This window comes from Paralichthys olivaceus, chromosome 10, assembly GCF_024713975.1.
Source record: "Paralichthys olivaceus isolate ysfri-2021 chromosome 10, ASM2471397v2, whole genome shotgun sequence".
NCBI lineage: Eukaryota > Metazoa > Chordata > Actinopteri > Pleuronectiformes > Paralichthyidae > Paralichthys > Paralichthys olivaceus.
Window position 1 is genome coordinate 3,034,915 of NC_091102.1, and position 22,187 is coordinate 3,057,101.

Sequence of the window (22,187 nt, forward strand, 5' to 3'; positions counted from 1 at the left end):
TAAGAGCACATGAAAAAGCTTTATTGTCACACCAAGCTTTAACATAAACAAATTCAGAGATTCTGACTTCAAGCTTAGAATGTGTAAACTATTCAGCAATGCCACGAGGGAGAACAAGTAGTGAACTCACTGTTATATAACTTACATAATTTATTAAATATCTTTTATTTTGGCAGGATTTTACAAGTAAGCGGGAAAAGTACAGAAGTGAGAGGAGGTGAAGTACGTCTCTGTTTTTTAATCTTTTTTTTAAATTTTCCTGTGCATGGTCGCAGAGACGCAGAATCAACACTGGGAGCGACGGGAGCAAAACAGATTTGACAGAATCTGCTTCTAAATGGAGTCGAGTCTCTGCAGTTTCACATTCAGCTTTCACAAGAACAACGATATCGGGCTATAGGTCGTCTGGGATAAACAGGAATGTAGATAAAGAAAGAAAGAAAGAAATAAGAACAGGGAGGAGGTGGCTGGAAAAAACCAGGGAAAGTCCTACGTGAACAGTCACACAGGGAATATGTATTTATACACTGTGATACTCTCTTCGTGAATACATTCCTTTAATGTAAACCAACATACCTGCACTCTCACTTCTCAGGTTAATACTTCACTGTCAGCTTCTACTATTGTTTTAATAGTCGGAATAACTAGAGTAGAACTTTTGTTTTCTTTAAATAGTGGATTTTGTGATTAATTCATCTCTGCTTGTAAACAAATCAAACAGGACGAAGACCTTTAGGATGAAATGACTGTTCGGCGGCCGAGACGAAGCGGTAACAGACTGTTCGGACTCAGAGTGAGCACGGATGAATCACTGCAGCTCGGTTAGTGGAGGCCAATACATAGAGAAGAATAACGCTGAGCTCAAAACGCCACCGAAGATTCAGCCATGCAGGTGAACACTGCCAACAACACCTAGTTTATAATAATAATAATAATAATAGATGAGAGGCTGTGGTATATTACAGTGATTCAAACTCCAAGAGGAAAATAATGGTAGAAACTTCAGGACCTCGTAGCATCGTGTTATTTTTTTTTTTTTTTAGGTCCCTCAAGAAAACAATAACTACAAACACCAAAATGTGTCTGTGGCTGCAGAGCGGACTGTTTACACTGGGAGCAAATTCACCAAGACCAGGTCTGAGGGCGGCCCTGAAAACAGCCGCTGTCCTCGGCCGAATCACAAGCAGAAAAACTGAACAAAAAAAGTGCATCTCAGCAAGTTTCTGGTAGTGCTGTGCGTGTAGACGTACACATGGGGCCTGGTGAGTAACCATGGGGTGGGGGTGGGGGGGGTGGTGCTGTGTCGAAGTTGTGGTGTTCGGAGAGCTTCATTCCACAAGGTGACTGAAGCGTGGGTGACACAGTGTGTGAGTCCAGGCTCGAGCTATGTACGTGTTTTTACTTCGTGGTTGTGGAGGTGCAGACTGGGACCAGCGTCTTTAATTACTAAAAGATCCAGCGTCTGCGTCACTGGATCTTCCCCTGATCTGGACGAGGGCCACGGAGCCAGAGTCTCACACGGTGATACTGACTGGAGGGGGAGGAGAGCCACCTGATGAGCTACATTTGGCAACGATGAGCCAATATAGAGGCTCCTTTTTTTTTTTTTTTTTTTTAGCTTTAAGCAGCATTTCATGTTTGATTAGATACTCTACCTTCAAAAAAATAGACTTTTTTTTTCCTTTAAACACAGACCGCTCGAGTAAACATCCTCCACTCTAAGTATTTTACTAAGTTTGACAACCGAGGAGATGGTTGCCAGGCGACCAGTGTTACGGTTTTAGATAACACAGAAATACCGATACAGGCAAGAGGCAACTTTATCAAGTGCTTTTAAAGAAATCATATGAACATCAATGGGATCATCAACGCAAAACGACAGCTTTGTCAAATGTACTAAAAGATGAGTTTTACAGTTTCAACAGCATCTTGTTCTGTTTGTGAAGGTGAAGTCTTCATGGGTCCAAAACGTCCGAACCGGCCCAAAACTGACCCAAGGTGCATAAATGAATTAAAACGATTAAAGACCTGATCTGAACTCGAGGTCCGAACCGACCGCTCCGACTGTTTCTGTTTATTTATCCAACGTTGAGCATAAACGAGCCTTAACGAAGAGAACACAAATACCAGCAGCAGCGTGATGGCGATAAATTAAAAAGCAGCCGCGGCGGAAAACTAACATTTTGTCAGAAGAATTAATGTTAAGTCGTAGAAACTAAAAGTTTGTTTCTATGCTTCAGATACTAATCTGTAAAGATAACAGAGTCCTGAACCTTTCTGCAGACAACTGAGGGATATATAAACGGCACCTTTTTTAAATTTTGGGTCAAATAATTCTAAACGATTAATGTTTTCAGAAACTGATTTGTCTAAAATAAGCCGAGTGTCAGATTTCTGACGAGAACAAGAGTTTCTGACTTCGGTTCTCACTCCACTTGATGCTGTGCGTATTGACACACAAGAATAAAACCACCGAGCAGAAGCTGGACCTGACTCAGATCAATTCTTGCAACAAAACCCGCAGACCCACCAAGACCTGACGTCTGGCAGCATATTGGTCATATGTGTTCATTAAACCTGCGTCTAACTCATTCAGGATCCCAGAGAAACTGTGAGTACAGTCAGTTCTGAGTGATTTAATACAATAATGGAATACTACAGGGGAATAATCGTCAGATGTGGATGAGTATCAGTGTTTCTTGGATTCCCCTGTGATAATACAAGGGTGTGGTGTGCCGCAGTGTGTGTACATGTGCGCACAATTGGTCTCTTAACATGTGGAAACACCACTAAAGAGGTGAGCCGTGGGTGTGGTGACATCATCGACCCGGCAACGATGGGGATTCCCTAACAAAAAACACATTCTCCTGCTCTCAGCTCACTCACATTTCTGTCTGTCTGGAGACACATGGGGTGGGTCTCTCTCTGTCTTTCTTTCTTCTCTCCGTCTCTTTCTGTGGCTCAAACACGATGGCAACAAGGTGTGAGGGCTTCAAATCAAAACTGCGGGAGGGCGGGAAAGACGCTAAATCAGCGCCTGATGCTGTAAATGCAGCCTGATACAGATCAAAACTGCAACAGCAAAAACAGGAGGTGGTAAGAGAAAAGAAATACAACAGAAGTACTCTTGGACACAGCATGCAATGCAAAACACTCGCTGCCCACATTCATGAGAGTATGATGGATTAGCTGATTTGTATGGCGCCCTCTAGAGGCTGAGGAGAGAAGAAGGAGACGAGGAGGAATCTAGGCATGCTCCAGGAGCCACTGGAAGAGGGGTGGGGTGCGGTGTGGTTCTCTGGACCCCTGCGGGGCCTCCTCTCGGGCCTGGGACTGGCCGACATGCGTCTCTTCACAGTAGCGCAGCAGCATGTGCAGCAGCTCTCCCACCCGCCACCTCCTCTCCCGAAGCCTCTGGACGACCACAGGGAGCTGAAAAGTCCAAAAAGTCATTATTCACTAAAAAGCCATCGGAGATCATTTGTAATTCACGTTAACTGGAAAATAGGTTTCTTGCTTGCGATGAAAGTCGCGTACACAGTTTGTTTGGTTCACCTGAGTCAGTCTAATACAACTACACAATAACTGAGGAAGGTTAAAATCATTCAAACTGTGAAGAAGGTAGTAATTCAACATTTGCAGATGTATTGGAGGCTGCAGGTTTACAGAAAGGTGTTTTTAATCACTCCGTTTGTATATTATTATTATTATTATAAATTACAGTCGGCAGTATCACAAACATCTGTCAGCCAAATGCAGTTGAATCAACATCTCCCTAAAACAATATCCTTCATCATCCGTCATCATCACTCCTCCTGTTTGTAACCACAGCGAGGTGAAGTGTAGTGGAAACAAGGACACCACTATAAAGACTGTTAACCTTGAAAACGAGCAACAACAGGAAGGAGAGAATAACTCTCTCTCTGCAGCAACCTGACGTGGTTAGAGAAAGTGCTAATGATTAATAATAAACACCACATTGGTGAGTCGGTGGTTAATGAATGTGTTGTGTGCGGCCTGAGGTCAGTCACCTGCTGCAGCTCTCTATCAGGACTCAGCTGGATCTGGGGAATGTCGGCCATGGAGGCTGCCAGCCACTGCAACATGCTCCTGAGCTGAGGGTCGAGGCCGACGTGCTGAGAACCGCGCCGGACCTCCCTGACGTCCGAGTTAGCGACGACCAGTACGGTCCTGGGAGCCTGCACCTGAGTCCTGTCCACGCAGAGAGTCCCTGCAGCACGGAGACATTTCGTTAATTTAAGATTGAACATCATAACAGTTTTGTCTATTCAGCGTTTTCATTTCTGTCCTGTGGCTCCAACAAACAGGATTTAGATTGATTCTAATTTTAGGCATTTGGAAAAATCCTTTAAATTTCATGTGAGGTTCAAGATCAGGTTTCAACCATGGACTGTAAATAAAGATGGACAACAACAAAATATCTCAGATATGTGTCTGTGCAGTAGTGAGGAGCCACTAAAACATGAGCTTGACCAATCGCAATCATGATATTTCACTACATTTTATGGAATAGCAATAATAATAATCTTATTTATATGGAACTTTTCGTATCATTAGAACCACGCAGTCGTACGCCTCCACCAACCAGAGCAGTTTCAGTCTAAATCCATTTATTTTATCCAGAATCATATGAGGTCACTCAAAATCTAATCAGTTCATCCTCAACTACCAAATGAACATTTGCACCAAATTTGAAAGAAATCCTTCGAGTGGTTCTTGAGACGTCGTGTTCACAAGAATGGGACGGACAACCCGTAAACACGATGCCTCTGGCCACTGGGTGGTGCTGGTGCTGAGGCATAAAATTGCAGAAGATGAATTAAAACCAAACTGATCAGAAACACAAACAAACATCAGTGTGATAAGAACTTCCTGAAATGACAGAAAGCATCTTTAACAAACATTTATTTAACGGGTACTGAGGAGGGGGTTTATGACCTATACAGCTGCCAGCCACCAGGGGGACATCATGTCGTCCATCTTTACATACAGTGATGGGATTCTTGAAACGCCAAGTGTGTAGCTCAGTACATCTTTGTGTACTTCTCCTCTCAGTACATCTCAAAGACAGATGCACTGAGGGTAGTAACAGTAACATTGCCCTCCCCCCCCCCCAGCGCTGGTCGGAGCTGGGTTCCCACGCTTCCACCGCCAAATGGACCCTCGCCCCCCCCCCGGCTCCGGTTTGACACACACATGACGCCGAGTGAGACACTGTGGAGGGAGTGGAGGGGATGAATGAGTGGCTGAATATGGGGGTGGTGAAATCCCCGAATACACACACACGCACACACACACACAACCATTTAAAATCAAGTCCAACTGTTCTTAATCTCAAAGAGTGGAAAGAACAAGACCTCAAATTAAGAGAGGGGCCAGTCTGTTCCCTTGCTCCCCCACTGCTGTCTAAAAGTGTGCAAACTGTTCGGTTTGTTCCAAAGGTGAAGCTGCAGGCGGTCAAATGTTCTTACCGCTGGATTCCTCTTTGACCTCAGTCTCCTTGTCCTCTGTGGTGTCACTGGTGGACGAGAAATGGCAGAGAGGTTAGTGAGAGGGGAAACAAAGCTGCATGTAAAGGAGACATGAAGAACGATAAGCATGCTGAAGCTAACAGCAGGATATCAGGCACCACAAGCACTTCATTCAAAGCAATCTGATCAAAAGACGTCTTAAGACACGGAGGGAACTACGCTGCACATTTCCAGTCAATATTGTTCTATGATCCAGTAAATTAACTCTTGTGCTTTGGTGTCTTTTGTCGGTTTAAGACTTGGCGTCTGAGAGTTCATCTTGATCAGTGTGAACGTTGATTTTTCCGCGCAGGAAATCTGCTCAATATCTCTCTTGTTAATTGTGCAAATATTTGCCAACAGGTAAACAGTCATTTCTCCACTTTAGAAGATTGTTAATCACAATCTTGTTGACACAGCCCCACGGGTACAGACTCTCAGACTCGAGATTGTTTTCCTTTCTGAAGGAGGACGAATTTTCACATTTCACTGCGTTTATGAACAGGATCATGAAGCAGCCATGACAGTGTCGAGACAGAGAGACAGGGCAACTACATAATCATGTATCACAGGACAACACCAGAGTCAATTCAGATTTATCATCACCTATGGCCATTAACACTGTGACTGTTTAAACCCACTGTACATAGTTTTTTACTGTAGTTGGTTACGAGTAGCTAATTGTTTATACTTAAAACAAAAGTATTTCATTTTTTGTGTTCTGCTTTTGCATCGGTTTCTTTTCTTTGTCAAATGCAACGATGGTGATGTGTGCGATAGAAGCCGTCTCCCAGTGACTCACCGGAGCAGTGACTTGCATCTTCCGTCTTTATTTCAAACATATCTTGTGTTTTTAATGCCCAAGTTTCGAAGTAACTTCACCACGAATCAGTATCTGTGTGAAACCTGCCACCTAATGGCTGGAAATGAACTGCCCATACACTACTGTGTGCAGACTGAGGAAACAATTGACACTTAAGCCAATCTGTTACTCTACATGTTCCTTTATGAGTGATAATATCAATATATATTGTCATCCGTTTATAGATATATTAAGAAGGTGGCAATGTTTTTGTCTCAGAAAGATTAAGTTCATCATAGTGATGGAAATACATAAGTACTTTGCATCACTACATAAAATGGACACATTATATACACACAAATATATTATGGTGAAACATAACAGTACAAACTTTGAGATTAATTTTTTATATATAAATGTCAGCGGGGTGACGGCATCTTTTCCAAATGACAAAAGCAAACAGTTGTTTTAGCACTTTTCAGATTAAGAAATCTGCAGCACCATTTCTATATTTACAGGAATCCACTGATCGACTGATACTGGACTGACATTCACCAGCCTGAGAAAACACTGCATGTTTATAACGGTCTGGCAGTGCAGGTTTAACATGTCAATGTTTTTTTTAAGAATAGAGGCCTGTGATGTCAGACCTGCAGGAGTTAAATCAGCTGGTGGATTTGAAACTATTGGTGGGTTTAAACTGTCAAACAGCATCAGTGCAACGAGGGCAAAAACCCCCAAAATACAACAACAGCACAAATCATCCCATCAAGAAACCAAATAGCATGCAAGTAATGTAGAGCAACAAAACATCACAGGCTGACGTTAGCATCAACAAGCTTATCCCGTGTAAAGTCTGTTTATATTTAGGGCTTTGGTGTGGTCATGCGAGGGGATGGTGGTTTCTAGAATGAGACAAAGTACAAATCAAAATGCTATCGTACAATGTGGTATATCATTTTCATACAGTGAACAAATTCTCCGGTTTCAGTTTTGTGGCGATGGATCGGTCTCGTGCTTCGTTGCTTACTTTCTAGTAAATTTGGTAAATTATTTGTTTCTGTCTCATTCTAGGTGAAACCCCAGGTCTTTTATTTTGGGAGGTTACCCACGACCAACCTGTCAGAGGGGGAGAAGGACATGCGCTCCTCACACGCCTCCCCCTCCAGGCCCAGACTGCTCCAGCTACTGCTGTTCCCATTGCTGCTGGAGAGAGAAGGCAGGTAACGCACCGCTCTAACACTGACCATCATGTGAGAGATGAGACAGAGATCAGAATGTATTCAGCAGTTTTATCTCATCTACTGTAATGAACACATCTGTCAAACAAACTGGACTCTGATTCATGAAAATTCTAGACATTTGGAGAAATCCCTTAAATGTCAGGTGAGGTTAAAGATCAAGTTTTCTGCAGGTTTCAACCACAGACGATAAATTATTCCTCCACCTATCCAGAGACGAGGAAAAAATTACCCTGAAAAGAAGGCTGCCATTTTGCTCATTTGGAGTCATATAATCAAAAAACATATTAAAATCAAACACATTAGAAACATGAACCCTGTGTGACAAGAACTACCTGGAATTATTTTAATATGTGAGGTCTACTCTGTTTTTCCACTTACATGGAGGAGGCAGGGTTCATAAAGACCATGATGAATGAAATTTAAGACAAGATATGAAGGAATATCAGAGTCAGAATTAATGAGACTTTCTTATAATTAAAGATACGTTTAGAAATAATATCCCCGGAAACACCACGTTATCTCTCAAACTACAGACTACAGAATCTATTGTCTTTACGACAGACGGACAAGTCATCTGTTCCACATTAGTCTTGCTTGTAGTTTTATTCCAGCTTCTTAATATCTGTATTTTTGAGAAAGAACTACAACACATGAGAACAATAAAATGAATGGTGCAGAAACAAAAAACAAAGTTTACAAATTTAAAGGAAGTTGTTAAGAGTTAAATGTACGTTGACGTAATTAAGACCAACCTCAACATATTTAAGACCTAATATTTAAACGTATTTAAGGATTTTAACAGTCTCTAATTCATATCATTACATTTGAGACTTTCTCAGACTAATATGAGAGCTACTAAGATAAAAGAAAGATCAGGGTCTCTCAGTTATCTCATTCTTTATAATAACCATATCTGTCATGAGGCTTAAACAAACAATACTCGAGACTGATGATCATTTTTGGCAGAATCCTTTAAATGTCAGGTGAGGAGCTTTCTTCAAATGATGCAGATTTTTCCACTGATTCATCTTTAACTTTGATTGAGACAATTTGTTGCTAAAGGTTTAAGATGTGAGATCATTGCATCCCGGTCGTCAACTTAATCCTGTTAATCATGTGGGTTCCACCAAGACAACGAGCTGGCAACACAAGCACAACACCGTACACTCTCTCGGTGTAATTAGTCAATAATTAGCCTTCTGGCTGGAACCTGCAAACTGTGGTGTGCAGCACTCTCTCGCTAACATTTCTGATCATCAAAAAAAATACCTCCATCAATCTGAATTACCTCAGCTACAGCTTTCTCCTGGATGACACATGCTGAGAACTTGTTCATTCAGTTAATCATCACTTTCAGTGTGTCAACAAACATTTCAAGGTGATTTATTTATTTTTCCCCCACTTCCATTAGTTCATCTGCAGAGGACTTTTGAAGAGAGTCTAAGGAATAACACATGCTGGACTTTGTTCTTGTAGAAACAGCGCCTGAAGTGAAGAGAGCACTTCAAGACACACCTTAAGAAAACATTATGACTCATAAACTCAGTCCTGATTGACAAAATAGCTGCAAACATTCTGTGTTCTTTAAGTATCTTGGGAAAGAATCTGAAATGTTGTCAGTTTTTCTTCCATAGAGATAGAAACCTTTGCCAGAAATGTCAACAGCTTCATTCCCAGAGACTGAAGACGCAGTATGTTCAGAGGGGGCTGATACTCCACACCCACTCAACCCTTCTTTGATTCTGTCACAACTACAACTCTCTCCTCCGTCCTTGTGGTGAATTTCACTGACAGCTACATAAAATCTTTACAACATATCTGTTACACAGCTCACGTATTATGTAACATTTGTACAAATCAGAAAAAATTGCATTTTGGCAGAGAAGTCTCAAACCAACCCTGTGCCCTGTGCTGACCCTGGGAAACCTCCAATCTAGAATCGACCACAGGAGACTCCTGCAAAGTGTCCAACACCAGCAACTAACCTCATTCTTCATGTCTGCACAGAAATACATTCTACAGCCTCTCACCCATGTCAACATTGTCCCCACATATTTCAACACCGTGCCTGTTCACTACTTACACCCTCATATGCCACTTTATGCATTTCGGTTGGCCGGAGACTCTGTGGTTTAATTCTAATTTTATATTTTACAGTAAATCTTGTAAACATTTTATAGAACCCATGGCTATAAAAAAAACATCTAATATATGTTCGTTTATAATTTAAATGATAAAAATTATGAAATGCCAAATGCCATGAGTTAATGACAGAAACTTGTGCCACCTGTCGCTGCAAAAACTAATAATATTGCTTCATAAATACTGTCCAGATGTCCATAAAGACTTAGATTTACACCCTAAAATCTGGTTATTTCCTATAACCACTGTGTCAAATCACACTGAGGATTATCGACTGTTTCCAATAAAAGCACTAGAGGGAAGTCTGAGAGAGTTAAGAGCTAAAATAATCACCTTCTTTTTGTGCTGTTTCTTATGCTATTAAAAACTTACTATGCTTAATAAGATTGAGGAGATTTTAAATCAGGATCATTACATTACTGCAATCGTTAATGGACAAATGTATAAATTAACACATAACAGCATTGTCAGAGCCAAACCAACATATTCCTTCAAGAGAATTGTGTGTACAATGGTGTATTTACCATCAGGAAACTGGATATTTGTTATGTTTGTTTGAGTGAGAAAGTCAGTGGTTGTATACCTGTCACTGAGGTGCAGGAAGCTGCTGTTGTCGTCTGCATGCTCATCCTCAAAGCTCAGGTTAGACCAGCTGCCCAGACTGTCATCTCCTACACTCAGCTGCTGGGACACAGTCGACTCAGACGCTTCCCTCCCTGGAGAGCTGAACGCACAGGGAAGGAAACAATAGTCACACCTTACAAATCCATGATGGTGCAGTGAAGTGGTGATGCTGGGTAAGAAGTAAATGAGATTTTCATAAATGACTAATCAATTGATATAAAAATCAATCAAACAAAGTTGCTTAAATGCTGCAGTATGTGTTGCTCAACCCATCGGAGGAACATGTGTGTACCTGGTGTTGGCAGCCTGGCAGATGTTGGTCATGGCTGATGTCATGATCTCTGCAGTTAGACTCTCAGCGTAGCTGGTGCCATCGTGACCGATGCCACTGTCGGCATTAAGGCTGGTGTTGCTCAGCTCGCGTTTAGCCGTCTCCATCACCATGGATACCATATCCTCTGCAAACGCTGCCCTGTGGTCCAGGTCGATGTGAATCTTAGGAATGTCCAGGTTGGGCAGCCGCTCGGCTCTTGTCTGACAGTCTGACCCTCTTTTCCTCCTCTGTGACCCAGGCTGGTGGTGCCGGCTGTGTTTGGTGCAGTACGGACACTCCTGGACCTGACAATAACGGCACGTCCTCTCGCCTAGAGCTTGGCCCCCTGCTGGCCCCTCAGACAGCCTCTTGGTGTGAGAGTGTCTGTCGTGGCCTTGCGTCCTCTGATGCTCCCGGGATGAATGTCCAACTGAAGACAGGCTCATCTTCAAAGTGTCATCAACTATTTTCCTGGCATAATGCTCAATGACCTGTATCACCCTGCTGCTGTAGCCTCTATCATACAGGCTTCCTGTACTGTGGTAATGCTTGCCTTTACCCTCTTTGGACAACAGGGGGCAGGAGAAGGAGTTCCTGATGAGATTCTCTGCCATGCCTTCAAACTTGGATTTCTTATAAAGACAGGAGTCCGTAAGAGACTTGGGCAGTCGTACAGAGGAAAGATGCAGCTTGCGTGTGACATCACAGGTGATGTTGTATGCTAAAGACTCTGCGAAGTTGACCAGGTCCATGTACTCCCTCTGACTCTGCTCTTCAGAGTCGCTGCAACAACATTGAGCATCCTCGCCTGACGGAGAAGCCACCGACTCCGCTCTGTCCTTGGGCGACGAGGCTTCACTACTCGAAGCTTTCCATTCGTCTGGTAGCGACTTGGAGGAGTGAAGGCGCAAGCTTGAGGTTCTCTGCTTGACCTTGCGACTAGCATGCGCCAAGCCTTGTTTTATGGATCGGTAGGCCAGACGGCTAGCATACTGGTCTAACACCAACTCCCTACTACCTCCCTCTTTTTTCAGCACCCTGATTAGGTAGCCAGCATATTCATCTGTCACACTCTCACAGCTGGGATACTCCGAGGACAGACCAGAGCTGGAGCAGGTGCTTGAAGTGGAGGTGGGAGAGCGAAAGACAGAGGCTATCAGTTCACTGGACCACTGCTCTGCCAGCCTCCCCACCCTCCAGTCTCTGTTCTGGTCTGTACTGAATTGAGACTGATGGTGGTGGTGGTGCAAACATTCAGAGCTAGGTCTGTCCAGGCTTCTTCGTCTGATCGCTCTGTGATATGGACACTGCTGTCCAGAGCTCACCATCTTCTTCACGTCGCTGATCACCTCTCCTGCCACCTCCCCAGCATACACCCACAATGTGTTAAGCGTCTGCTCCGAGAACTGAGCCACGCTGTCTCTCCTCCTCTCACTGCCCTTGCTCATCTCTCCCTCCTCCTCCTCCTCCTCCTCCGCTACTCCCAGCGTGTCCATCTCTGTTGCCATGGAGACAATGTGACAAGCCAACCGCTCGGCATAGTGGAGAGCTTCTTTGTTGGACATCCTGTTAGCCGACATCTGGTTCACGTCATGCCGGCCACTCCCTGCCTCTAAACATCTGTGACTGACATCAACACCAACCTCTTCTGCCAATGCTTCCTCCTCTTCATCCTCGTTGCCATCTGCCTCCTCAGAGAGAGACCTCATCAGTTTGAGCATAAACTCGGCCTTGTCTTCTTCAGGGGTGACGTCTTTTGGTCCTCGGCCAGGCTCGGGCTGATAGTGAGGGGTGGGAGGCGGGGTAGCAGGGGAAAATTCTTTGGCCAATTTGCTTTTCAGCTTCTTGGAGAACTGTTTTATCTGCTTCTCCTTGGAGACCTCACTGGGCTGCTGAGGGGTAGAAGGAGGCGTGCAGGGAGTCCCACCAGATTTCTGGCCAGTGTTCGGAGTTGAGTCATCCCCAGGAACAGATATCTTCCTTTGTCCACCCATCTCAGTACCCGGCACGTCAAGAGTATGCATCATTACGGGATGGGTTTCAACCACGACTCTGGTCCTAGGGTCTAACTCACAGCCGGCTTTCCCATGGCTTTGAGGGCCTGTTGCTTGTTCTACAGCTCCCCCCGTCCTAACATACTGTGAATCTCTACAATCATACCTGACGCACTCCTTGCTGGCTCCCTGCTTCAAAGGGGATTCTGGCGGAGAAGTGTCCCTCCGGCTTCCGATTGTCTTAGTGAAGAAATCTGCACAGTCACCGAAACTCTTTTTCATCTTAGAAGCAGTAATAAGCTCACAAGCCTCAGTAACTATCATATCCACCATGTTGCCAGAGAAGTTTTGGAAGGAGGACTTTCCTTGGGATGGGCCTCCTCCAGCTATGGGGGTCTGCGTTCCATGACTGTACAGGTGAGTCTGTGTAGATGTGGTGGTGTCAGAGGAGTGTTCAGTTATTCTTTCAGGGCTTTCCTGAGGGGTATCTGGTGAACTGGACTTATACTGACAGGTCTCCTCAGACTCGTGAAGGTGGGAGAGGGCTTGGCCGGCCTGGGGCACAGGAATACAACTGGCCATTCCCGAGACAGTGAACAGGGCTTTCTTCACCGTGCAGGTAGTATCTTCTCCTGAGGGCCCTGGAACCGCTGCAGCTGAGCTGGAACTTAAAACCTGCTGGTTAGCAAAGGTACTACATGTGTCAGTGCCGCTGTTCTCTGCACTGACATAACAGATGTTGTCCATAGACACACTAATAGCTGCTTGGCTGGTAAAGGCAACATCTGCCTGAGAAAGCTCAATGAAGGCCTCCTGGATAACGGACTCAGACAAATCTGAAGCATAGGAGGTAACCACCTCCTCCTCCTCTTCCTCTTCTTCTTGCCTATGGCCAAAGGACCAATCACTAGAGGTGAGAGGGGTTGAGGGGTGGGAGAACTGACACACTTCCATAATACCTTCAAACACAAGCTCTTCAGCCAGGTCTGCAGCGAAACGTGAAACTGTGCTGTGAAAAATCTGTTTTTTCACTGTCAGGAAATCTTTCAGCGCCCCGGACACAGCCTCTCCGACCAGGAAACCAGCTAATCCACTGATGGCTCGTTCCTTCAACACATAGGCGTGGCGCATCCCAATCTCATGGAAGGCCATCTGAAACACTGATGAGGTGAGCCTTGCAGCTAAGTGACACAAGGTGGTGGTACAGGAGGACACACCTTTTTGAATGTCTCTCAAGGCACTGCCCAGACTCATTTCCACCAGGTCTGTGGCAAATCTCTGAATGCCATCGGACAGAGACTGAGACTTCTTCTGCAACTTGTCCACTGTTACAGTCTCCTGTATTTCTGACAGCTTCATCAGGTAACCTGAAGGATTCTCAAACTCCTTGTGGCAGACGCAGCTGAGATTCTTGTTGTCACTGATGTCAACAGCAGACTGGTAGCCACACACAGACCCTAGAATTTCTTTGGAGAGGCTGTTGGCAAAGTCTGAGTAGGTCTTATACAGAGAGCAGAGGTCCTGGGGTTTACGTAGCTCTGAGTTGTCCTGTTCATCTGTCTTCCAAAAGTATTCCAGTGGTCCACTTGAGTCCACCAGAGGGCTAAAGGCCGAGGAGCTGACAGGACTGAAGAGTGGGCCACCGTTTTCCTCGGAGGGGGTCTGAACTGGTCGAGGGGAGTCAGGCACCTCAGTGTGAAGTGAGTAGGGAGAGCCCGGTTTCAGAGGAGTAGGTTTTTTCACATTGGCTGGGAGTGTTGGCTGGTCGAAGCGGTGAGGATTCATACCCTTGGTTGAGCAGCCCCTAGAAACATATTTGGATGCCGACGCACTGGTGCTGGACTCTGCACACTTTTTCTGTGACGTTGGGGCACTGATGGTGTCCAAAGGCAGTGCAAGAGTGGAGCTCTCTGAGCTCAGCTCATCCACGTCATCAAACTGATCAAAACTGTCAAAGAACTCACTGACTTCAGAGTCTGAGTCTTCAACTCGCTCCCTGGGCCCCCCCGGCACCTGGGGGATGTCCAGCTTGGCCAACAGGCTCTTCTGGTAGCCCACCTCGTCCAGGAAAATGATTGGACTGGGGCTGGAGCAGTCGGACTCCTCTGATTCACTGACATGAATAAGAGGAGAAGGAAGACGAGCTCCAGGACTGCAGTAAGTCCACTGCGGTTCCACACACGATGACCTCTGCACTGTGATGGACACATCTGGACCCGACTTGCTTTGGGCGGAATACTTCTTCGAAGATGAGCTAATGATAACACGGGAGCCTGATAATTCTTTTCTTCTCTTATGGGCTGGGACTGTCTGCGATGCCACATCGCGCTTTTTAAAATGACGATATGAAGCTGCAGGTGGACATGAAGAGAGAGACGAGAGAAAACTGGTTAAATACAATACAGACTAACAAAAGATAAACATGTGTAGGACTCCATTTTAGACTTTCTCAACTGATGGGATATCAAGATATTCTAGAAAAGAGACCAGCCGCATCTAAACGCGTCAGATTTTAAACGTACAGGGATTGTCTCCTGTGTCGTCCTCCTCCAGATGCTCCAAGGCCGTGACAAAGTCGTCTTCGATGGATGAGACAGACTGGTTGGTGTCGTCCTCCTCTGGCTGACTGGCCTCAGCTGTGCCCCTCTGAATGGCCTGAAGCTCTAAGGTGTAGCGGACACCTGCCATGTAGCACCCCAACAAGCTCAGTAAAGATGCCACACTGGCCTGAGGGTACAGGCTAGTGTTGGGATTATGCCTCATCACACACACGGCTTTTAACCAACACTGGAAGAACAAAAAAGAACAATGTCAGAAGCAAAATGGAGAAAAAGCAAAAGAAAATCAAGGAGGAGAAGAGAAAAGAAAATATTGAAATCATGTCTGGCTGGTGAATCATATTCGGCAAATTTTATAGAAAAATTACAGCATTCTCCTGACAATAAACTTTCAAAGTAACCGTGTCCCACAATCGAATAAGTCAAGCTGATTATGGAAAGATCTTGGCTTTTGCAAATGAAACAGAATTCACATGGGAACATGGGGGTGACGGGGCCAGAAGTGCACTGTTATGTCTGTACTCCGATTGCAAGTTGATATGCTACATGTGCAGAATACAAAATCACTTAGAGTAAGTCCACACTGTGATGCAGAGAGGTGGGGGGTCTAACTGTCTGAAACGGACGACGAAACCACAGAGTGAGCTTCAGGGCCTGTGTGAACCCAAACACTGCACATACGACTGAGGCAGACACTGCTGCAACCGTGGGCTGAAAAAACAACATTTTTTCAGTCTGTCTGTCCGACCTGTGTTTCTTCAAAAGCGTGAGAAACACAGGCACAGCCACGCAGTGGGAAAACACTTCAAACCGCCAGAGTCGCTGAATAATGTCACACTTTTAAGTAATTTAGGTTTTCTTCATGAGTGTTGAAAATCACATTACATCTGCTCTGCTTAGAGAGTAAATAAACTTGTTATCACAAAGATATCTAATAATAAGGAAACAACTCTGTGGTGTTCTGTACATTTACAGGCACAGAAAAAGCTTGGGTTCTGCACTTCCCCCGTCTCACTTCTGCTTTACTCGACATGCTGACTGAGCATGTTCCTTCGATATGTCACCTACCTGAGGCCAAGCGTCTTTGTGCTCCGACAGCCTGCGGGAGTCTTTGAGCAACAGAACCTCGTCATTTTTGAGGCCGTCAACATGCAGCGACCTGAGGAGCTCACACAGCCCTCCTGGCAGAGAGGCTAGAGCCTGAGGAAGAAGAAGAAAACACAGAACCTTGTTAGCTTGGAGGTCAAATGTTTAACCTCAAAAGTACAATATGACAATACTTATCTAGTGTGCTGGTAGCTGTAAGACATGATTATGAGTGGAAATTCTACTTCTACCCAAATAGAGCTGCATAAATCTGTCTTCTGCATTCATGCACTGCACGCTTGGAATGAGCTTGGAACTTGGAATTGTAACGCTGTCAGCAAGTTAAAAAAAAAAACTTTTGAAACCAGTTTTTATTGAATAATGTAATTTCTTTTAACATGTGCTTTATATTTTCCATGATTTACTTATGCCATTGATTCCCACGTTTCTATGCTTTAGTCTGTTCTCTGTCTTCAATATTTTTTGTGCGATCTGCAACCAGTTTGTATTTAAAAAAGACATGACTTTATTTCACTTGCTGCCCATCTTGACCACAGCTCCCTGGCAGAAGAAATATTGTATTTCAAGGGAACGTTCCTGGTTAAATAAAGGATAAAAATACATATAATACATCCCAGACTCTCACGGGTGCTGTTGTTAAGAAACAATCAACATACTTTCTGAATGTGTGAGTATAAACCATAATATTTTTGCTCATCTGTGTCATTACCACATGATATAAGGTAGATTTGACAAGTGAGGTTCTGTAGGCATGTGATACGTGTTTGTACTTGTGAAGTCTTACCTGCTGGGTGACATCGTCCCCTTCACATTGTCCAGGCAGACACACAAAATGAATCTGAAAGATCACAGTTGATTGTTGTGCGTGAACATGGCTGAGCTCTGTACATGTTTGCATTGCTGTGTGTATGTGTGACAAACCTCTGTCAGTCTTGTGGCGTCTCTGGTCGTCAGCTCGAGGCCAATGCTGCATAGCTCCTTTTTATTCCTAAAGAGGCTCTTCACACACTGTGCCCCGCTGTCACGCACAGTCTGCAAACACACATGCAGGGTTAGACTCAGTATAATGTTTCCCAACAGAACTAATGAGAAACCAATGTGTATGTATGTGTTTGTCACTGTAGCATTTATGGATGATGAATGGAAGAAAAAGAAAATCCTATGTTAAGTATCTGTTTTTACAAGTGACTTTAATATATATCCTGGGTAATCAGATTATATTCACACTGACATACAAAAACACTTTAGATCCTACTGCCCTATCCATTTCTACTAGAACACAGCACCACAGAATATTCCTTCAACATATAGCAGCGACAGACCACAAGCATGTAAAACTGTTAGAGGCCAGCGCTGTTTTATTTCAATTCACTAACGTATGCATTTTAACAACAGAACATTACTAGTGGAAATAAAAGTGCAACAGCCTGAGTCAGACAGACCTCTTTCCGAACCGAGGCCCTGGACCTTAGTGGGACTCCTCTAATACGGGCACAGGCGTCCATCGCATCTGCGAGCTGCACAGGGGCTGGCTGACTGGCCGCTCACCTATAAACACAGAGGTGCCCGGGGAGAAAGAAAAAGGCAAAGTGATTAACACAGAATGGAGGAGACAAGGTTGAGAGTTTAGAAATTTATCAGACTTATATCACAGCTTTCAATAACAAAGCTCAGTCAATCTCTCTAGTACCCCCACCACTTGCAAGTAGAGATGATGATGATGTTATAATACCAGAATCAGGAACAACGTACCAAACACATCTTTAGTTTATTTTCACCCAGATAACACTGACATTTTCTTCATCTGCAAAATCACATCTTCTTTGCTGTTCCCCCGAAACAGCGGTTGCACTGCGCTGCCACAGGCATGTGCTGTTTTTAGAGCAGCAAAGAAGAAGTCATTTCTGTTAGTGTAGCGTTAGCCAGAGCTAGCATGTCGTATTTCAAGCTGGAAAGTCACACAAGTAAAACAGTGATGAGTACTTCATGCAAGACTTCAGTTTTAAGCTGTTTCAAGGAAGTGATTGTTGTTCATTCCATAACTTTTCCATTAATGGCCGTCAAACTATAGATATTAAAGGAAGTTCTATTGTTTTTCTTAGATACCAGTTGTTGTTTTATTTAAATGCACTGGAATGGGATAGGGACTCTGTGTCATGAAGGTAAAAATGGTGTCTGAACATCTGTACTACTTGCAGCAAGTGAAAGAGAACAGGATTGTTAAGCTTGAACTCTACATTGCTCCGCAGCTATCTCACCCCCGACCAAAACAACATCACATGACAAAGCAATGACAGTGTCAGTGCTATTAGTAAACAAAGCGATATCACACTGTGTCTCTATCTACTGCTGCACTGCCCACTGTACATGCCTCTTAGGTTACTTGCGACAAAGCTATCGTACTGCGATGTACCATCCAGTGATTTACAATCGACAGTTACCGGTGGACTCAAGCCTGTGAAACTGATTTGGACACATTTTCCTGCAGGACGTGATGCAGTTAACGTTTTGGTTTGTGCACAACATTTTTGAGATTGTGCAGCTGACCGAGGTTTCGTCAAACCCGTGTGAAAATAACATGAGGCCTAGACTCATACTGTTGGTGAGGAGCAGCTTCGTACTGCAGGCCACTCTTCTTTCATATTCTTTAAACAGGCAGGCCTGCATCAGAGATCAAACAGGAGAGCAGGAGAGCAGCGCTGTGTGCTCGGAGCAGGGGAAACACACTCGGTAAGAGAGTGCGGGTAAAGAGGCAAAATATTTACAGTGTACAAGAGGGAAAAGTTTCCCAGGAAATCCAAGCCTCTCCTTTGAGGTATGGTCCAAAGCAGCTAGTCGGGTCAAGATGCAGGCAGGTGGTCTGATTGATCAGCCCGTCCAGCATCTTGAGAACCAGCGGGGTCGAGTGCACGCCACAGCTTCCTGTGGTGATCCAGGACCTCCTGGATTCTCACGGGTGCTTTGCAAAAAAAAACAACATAGCCAGGCACCGCTGCCCAACCTCAACCACACAGCACTTCCACATTCACTCAGTCACAGAGGAAGCCGGCACAATGACGTCTATTATGACTGCGACTGTCTGAAAGAAGAACAACAGTCTGAGATGTTTCATGTTCATTTCACAGCTTTAGTGACCAGTGGTGCAGTTTATGAGAATAGCAACATCATTATCACCTTATGCAACCGGTGTGGTCACATAATGTCATAGTAATCTAGTATTACTCATGCAATGGGAAATTTACAACTAAGTCAATCTAGGTTAAACAGATTCTTGAGCACTGATTCACAAAGTGAAACATCGCTGCTTGCAAAAACAAAGGAACGCAGCTATGCAGATTCAGCAAAAAGGTTCTGGAGGTTGTTTGTGATCAACAACCTGTCAAGGGCACAAACTGTGTAGTCTGAAGTGTTGGTTGTTTGACTGGTTGTGCAGATGCGGCCCACATCTTGAGCATGAGTGTGGGTGGCCGGAAGGATGGATAAACAGAGGCTGAGAGAGAGCAGCAGAGTCTGGGAGAACATGAAGACAAACACCATCTCACACCAATTTCTACTGAACCGCAGGTGACTCTGGTCAAGTGTCACCACAGCAGCTGCAGCAGACAAGTGAATATAATATCCACAATAAAATAGTCATCATGACATAGAGCCTGACACATCAACATGAGTTTCACAGACGTACTGTATCAGTGATTATGTTTGAGAATATTATTTATTTGTTTATGATTTTACAGTTTATGATTTGTATTCATGACAAAAATATGTTTTAATAAATCTTTTTTATAATAAAGTTAATGCTTAAAATAGTGCACCATTTTTTCCCCTTCACAATTTTATAATGAACCAAATTAGTTTTCTTACATTTATCATAATAGCATAAATCTTGTGTCCACAGTTAGATTCCTGCCTGAGGAACAACTGACAACTATCTGCTGCAAACTTTAACTAATGTGCTCGACGTGCCGACTGCTTAATAAATCATTGAACAGGTGAATTACCCCATTCTTCTGCCACTGACGCCAGAGGTGCGATACAACAACACAGACATCTGACTCCTCCATGAACCTTTGTTTCCTGTCTCTCTCTATAAAGTCACAATAAAACCCTGAAGCGAAATTTAAATAAATGATTAATCAAAACAAAATTCAACAGTTCAATCATTTTTGAACTGCAACATTAATGGTCATGGTTCAAGTCTCCACATTTGTGTTCTTGGGTAGATAACGTCGTAAACAACTTGAACTAGAGCCCCAAAGCTTCAAGACTACAAATACAAAGTCTTCTTTTGAGTATAGACACTTGCATCAATAGGATCTATTGAGTTAGTCACGAGTTAGATCACATCCCGGACACACTAACACTCCTCTTAGCGCTGCAACGTTTACATCTGTGCTTCTGTTGTGTGCACATGCATGTGATTGTTTGGTCACAAATAAATATCCTAAGAAAAACGGCCTGACTCATCGTGACACATTTCTCTCCCTTATATAAGTGTACATCAGCTAGTGTGCACAATTTAACCAATGACACATCAGGTGATCCTCACACTGGTTTTATTTGGCATCGGGCTGAAACCAAACTTTGGTGTTGCCCACACACATCCAGTGTGTAAGATTCAGGTGAAAGGATACAGAAATTAAATATATAATAATCCTAGTGATGTTTTCACTGGTGTGTTTCTATCTAAACTGACTCAGTAAAGCTCACTCACACACAAACACACGCGCAGACTGAGCCGTGGCTCCAGCTCACGGAGCCGGGCTGTGGGTGTCAGTCTCCGGGGCTGGTACCGACCGCAGCAGGCCCCGGGCAGCAGCCGCGCTCTGTAGATGCTGATGTTGACTCACTCGGGCTGTGCGGGGTGCAGTCGGTCCCCGCACACCACAGCTGGAGCCCCGCAGCACGACCTGCACAAACACCGACCCCCCCCACCCCCCACACGCACACACACGCGCAGTGACGGGCTGTCGGTCACCGGGCTGACGGCAGAACCAGGCCGCGGTCTCCTGACTGCGATGTCACCTTAATGTCGTTAGCTCACACCTAGCCACCGAGCTAACGCTGCAGTGCGGGGGCGCAGCCGGGCATCGAACCCACGACACGCCGGCTCAGAGGTGCTGCGTACACGTTAGTATTCCTGACAACACGTTAGAATAAAGACGTTGCTGGTGTCTCACCGCTCAGGGTCCGACTCCGCCGCCGCCGCTGTCTTCGGTTACGCGACTCGTCCCCGACCCGAGCGCTTGGATCGGTTCAAGCTCGAGGTCCTACCCGTCGAACCGGAGGAGGGAAAACACATCTGTCACATCTGGATCAGGATCAATCAACGACATCAGATATGAAACACGCGGTCATCGCAGTGTGACCCTCATTCATGCTAGTTTAGCTCATCATCAGACATTAGCATCGGAGGCTAACACGACGCCGTGAACCTCCGCGTCCAGGTGAGTTCATCTTTTTTCATCTCACACGCAAAGTCACCTGAAGCGTTCCGGTACATGTCCGCGCGTCACCGGCCCCGCATCTACGACCGACTCCCGCAAATTAACCGAGGAGCACCGACATCACCGGGTTCCGCTCGTTCCGGTTTCCCCACGAAAACAACACAGAGACAGCGCTGATCGAGCCCAGAGAAACCGATCTGCGGGCTCAACCGAACACCGAACAATCGAGTTGGATATGTTTGAGAATAAATGATGACGATAATAAAAACAGTGGTGGAATGTAACGAAGTACATTTACTCAATTACTTAATAGTAATACATTATTATAAAATGTATATAATGATTAATTATACATCCCAAATATGTCATTTGATTTAGAATAAATAATCATAATCATAATAATGACAACAGAGGTGGAAGTAACGAAG

At 44.5% G+C, this 22,187-nt stretch overlaps 1 protein-coding gene across 9 annotated transcripts; it reads right to left on the bottom strand.

Moving 5' to 3' along the window:
- On the bottom strand, positions 1-22,033 carry akap11 (A kinase (PRKA) anchor protein 11). Of its 9 annotated transcripts, none has more exons than XM_020104572.2 (13): positions 21,797-22,033; positions 21,493-21,582; positions 17,758-17,863; positions 17,237-17,347; positions 17,100-17,153; positions 16,277-16,408; positions 15,173-15,437; positions 10,636-15,001; positions 10,303-10,443; positions 7,453-7,536; positions 5,493-5,539; positions 4,032-4,231; positions 1-3,432 (listed from the first exon to the last, which is right to left on the bottom strand). In XM_020104572.2, exons 3-13 carry the CDS (start codon positions 17,818-17,820, stop codon positions 3,247-3,249), a joined length of 5,649 nt encoding a protein of 1,882 aa, XP_019960131.2. In that variant the 5' UTR covers positions 17,821-17,863; positions 21,493-21,582; positions 21,797-22,033; the 3' UTR covers positions 1-3,246. The 9 variants fall into 9 exon arrangements, with proteins under 9 accessions (XP_019960131.2, XP_019960129.2, XP_069388564.1 ...); XM_020104570.2 differs by having other exon boundaries at positions 7,453-7,539; XM_069532463.1 differs by having other exon boundaries at positions 10,303-10,512.
- Between the last annotated feature and the right edge of the window lie 154 nt (positions 22,034-22,187).

What these genes read in the sequence shown, in the direction of transcription:
- akap11 (XM_069532460.1), bottom strand. Translation starts at nt 17,820, where the DNA reads ATGGACGCCTGTGCCCGTATTAGAGGAGTCCCACTAAGGTCCAGGGCC. An exon ending in GGGCCTCGGTTCGGAAAGAG is followed by an intron (nt 17,348 to 17,757) that starts GTCTGTCTGACT and finishes GTGTGTTTGCAG; the next exon opens with ACTGTGCGTGACAGCGGGGC. An exon ending in GGTCAAAGAGGAATCCAGCG is followed by an intron (nt 4,232 to 5,492) that starts GTAAGAACATTT and finishes TCCGTGCTGCAG; the next exon opens with GGACTCTCTGCGTGGACAGG.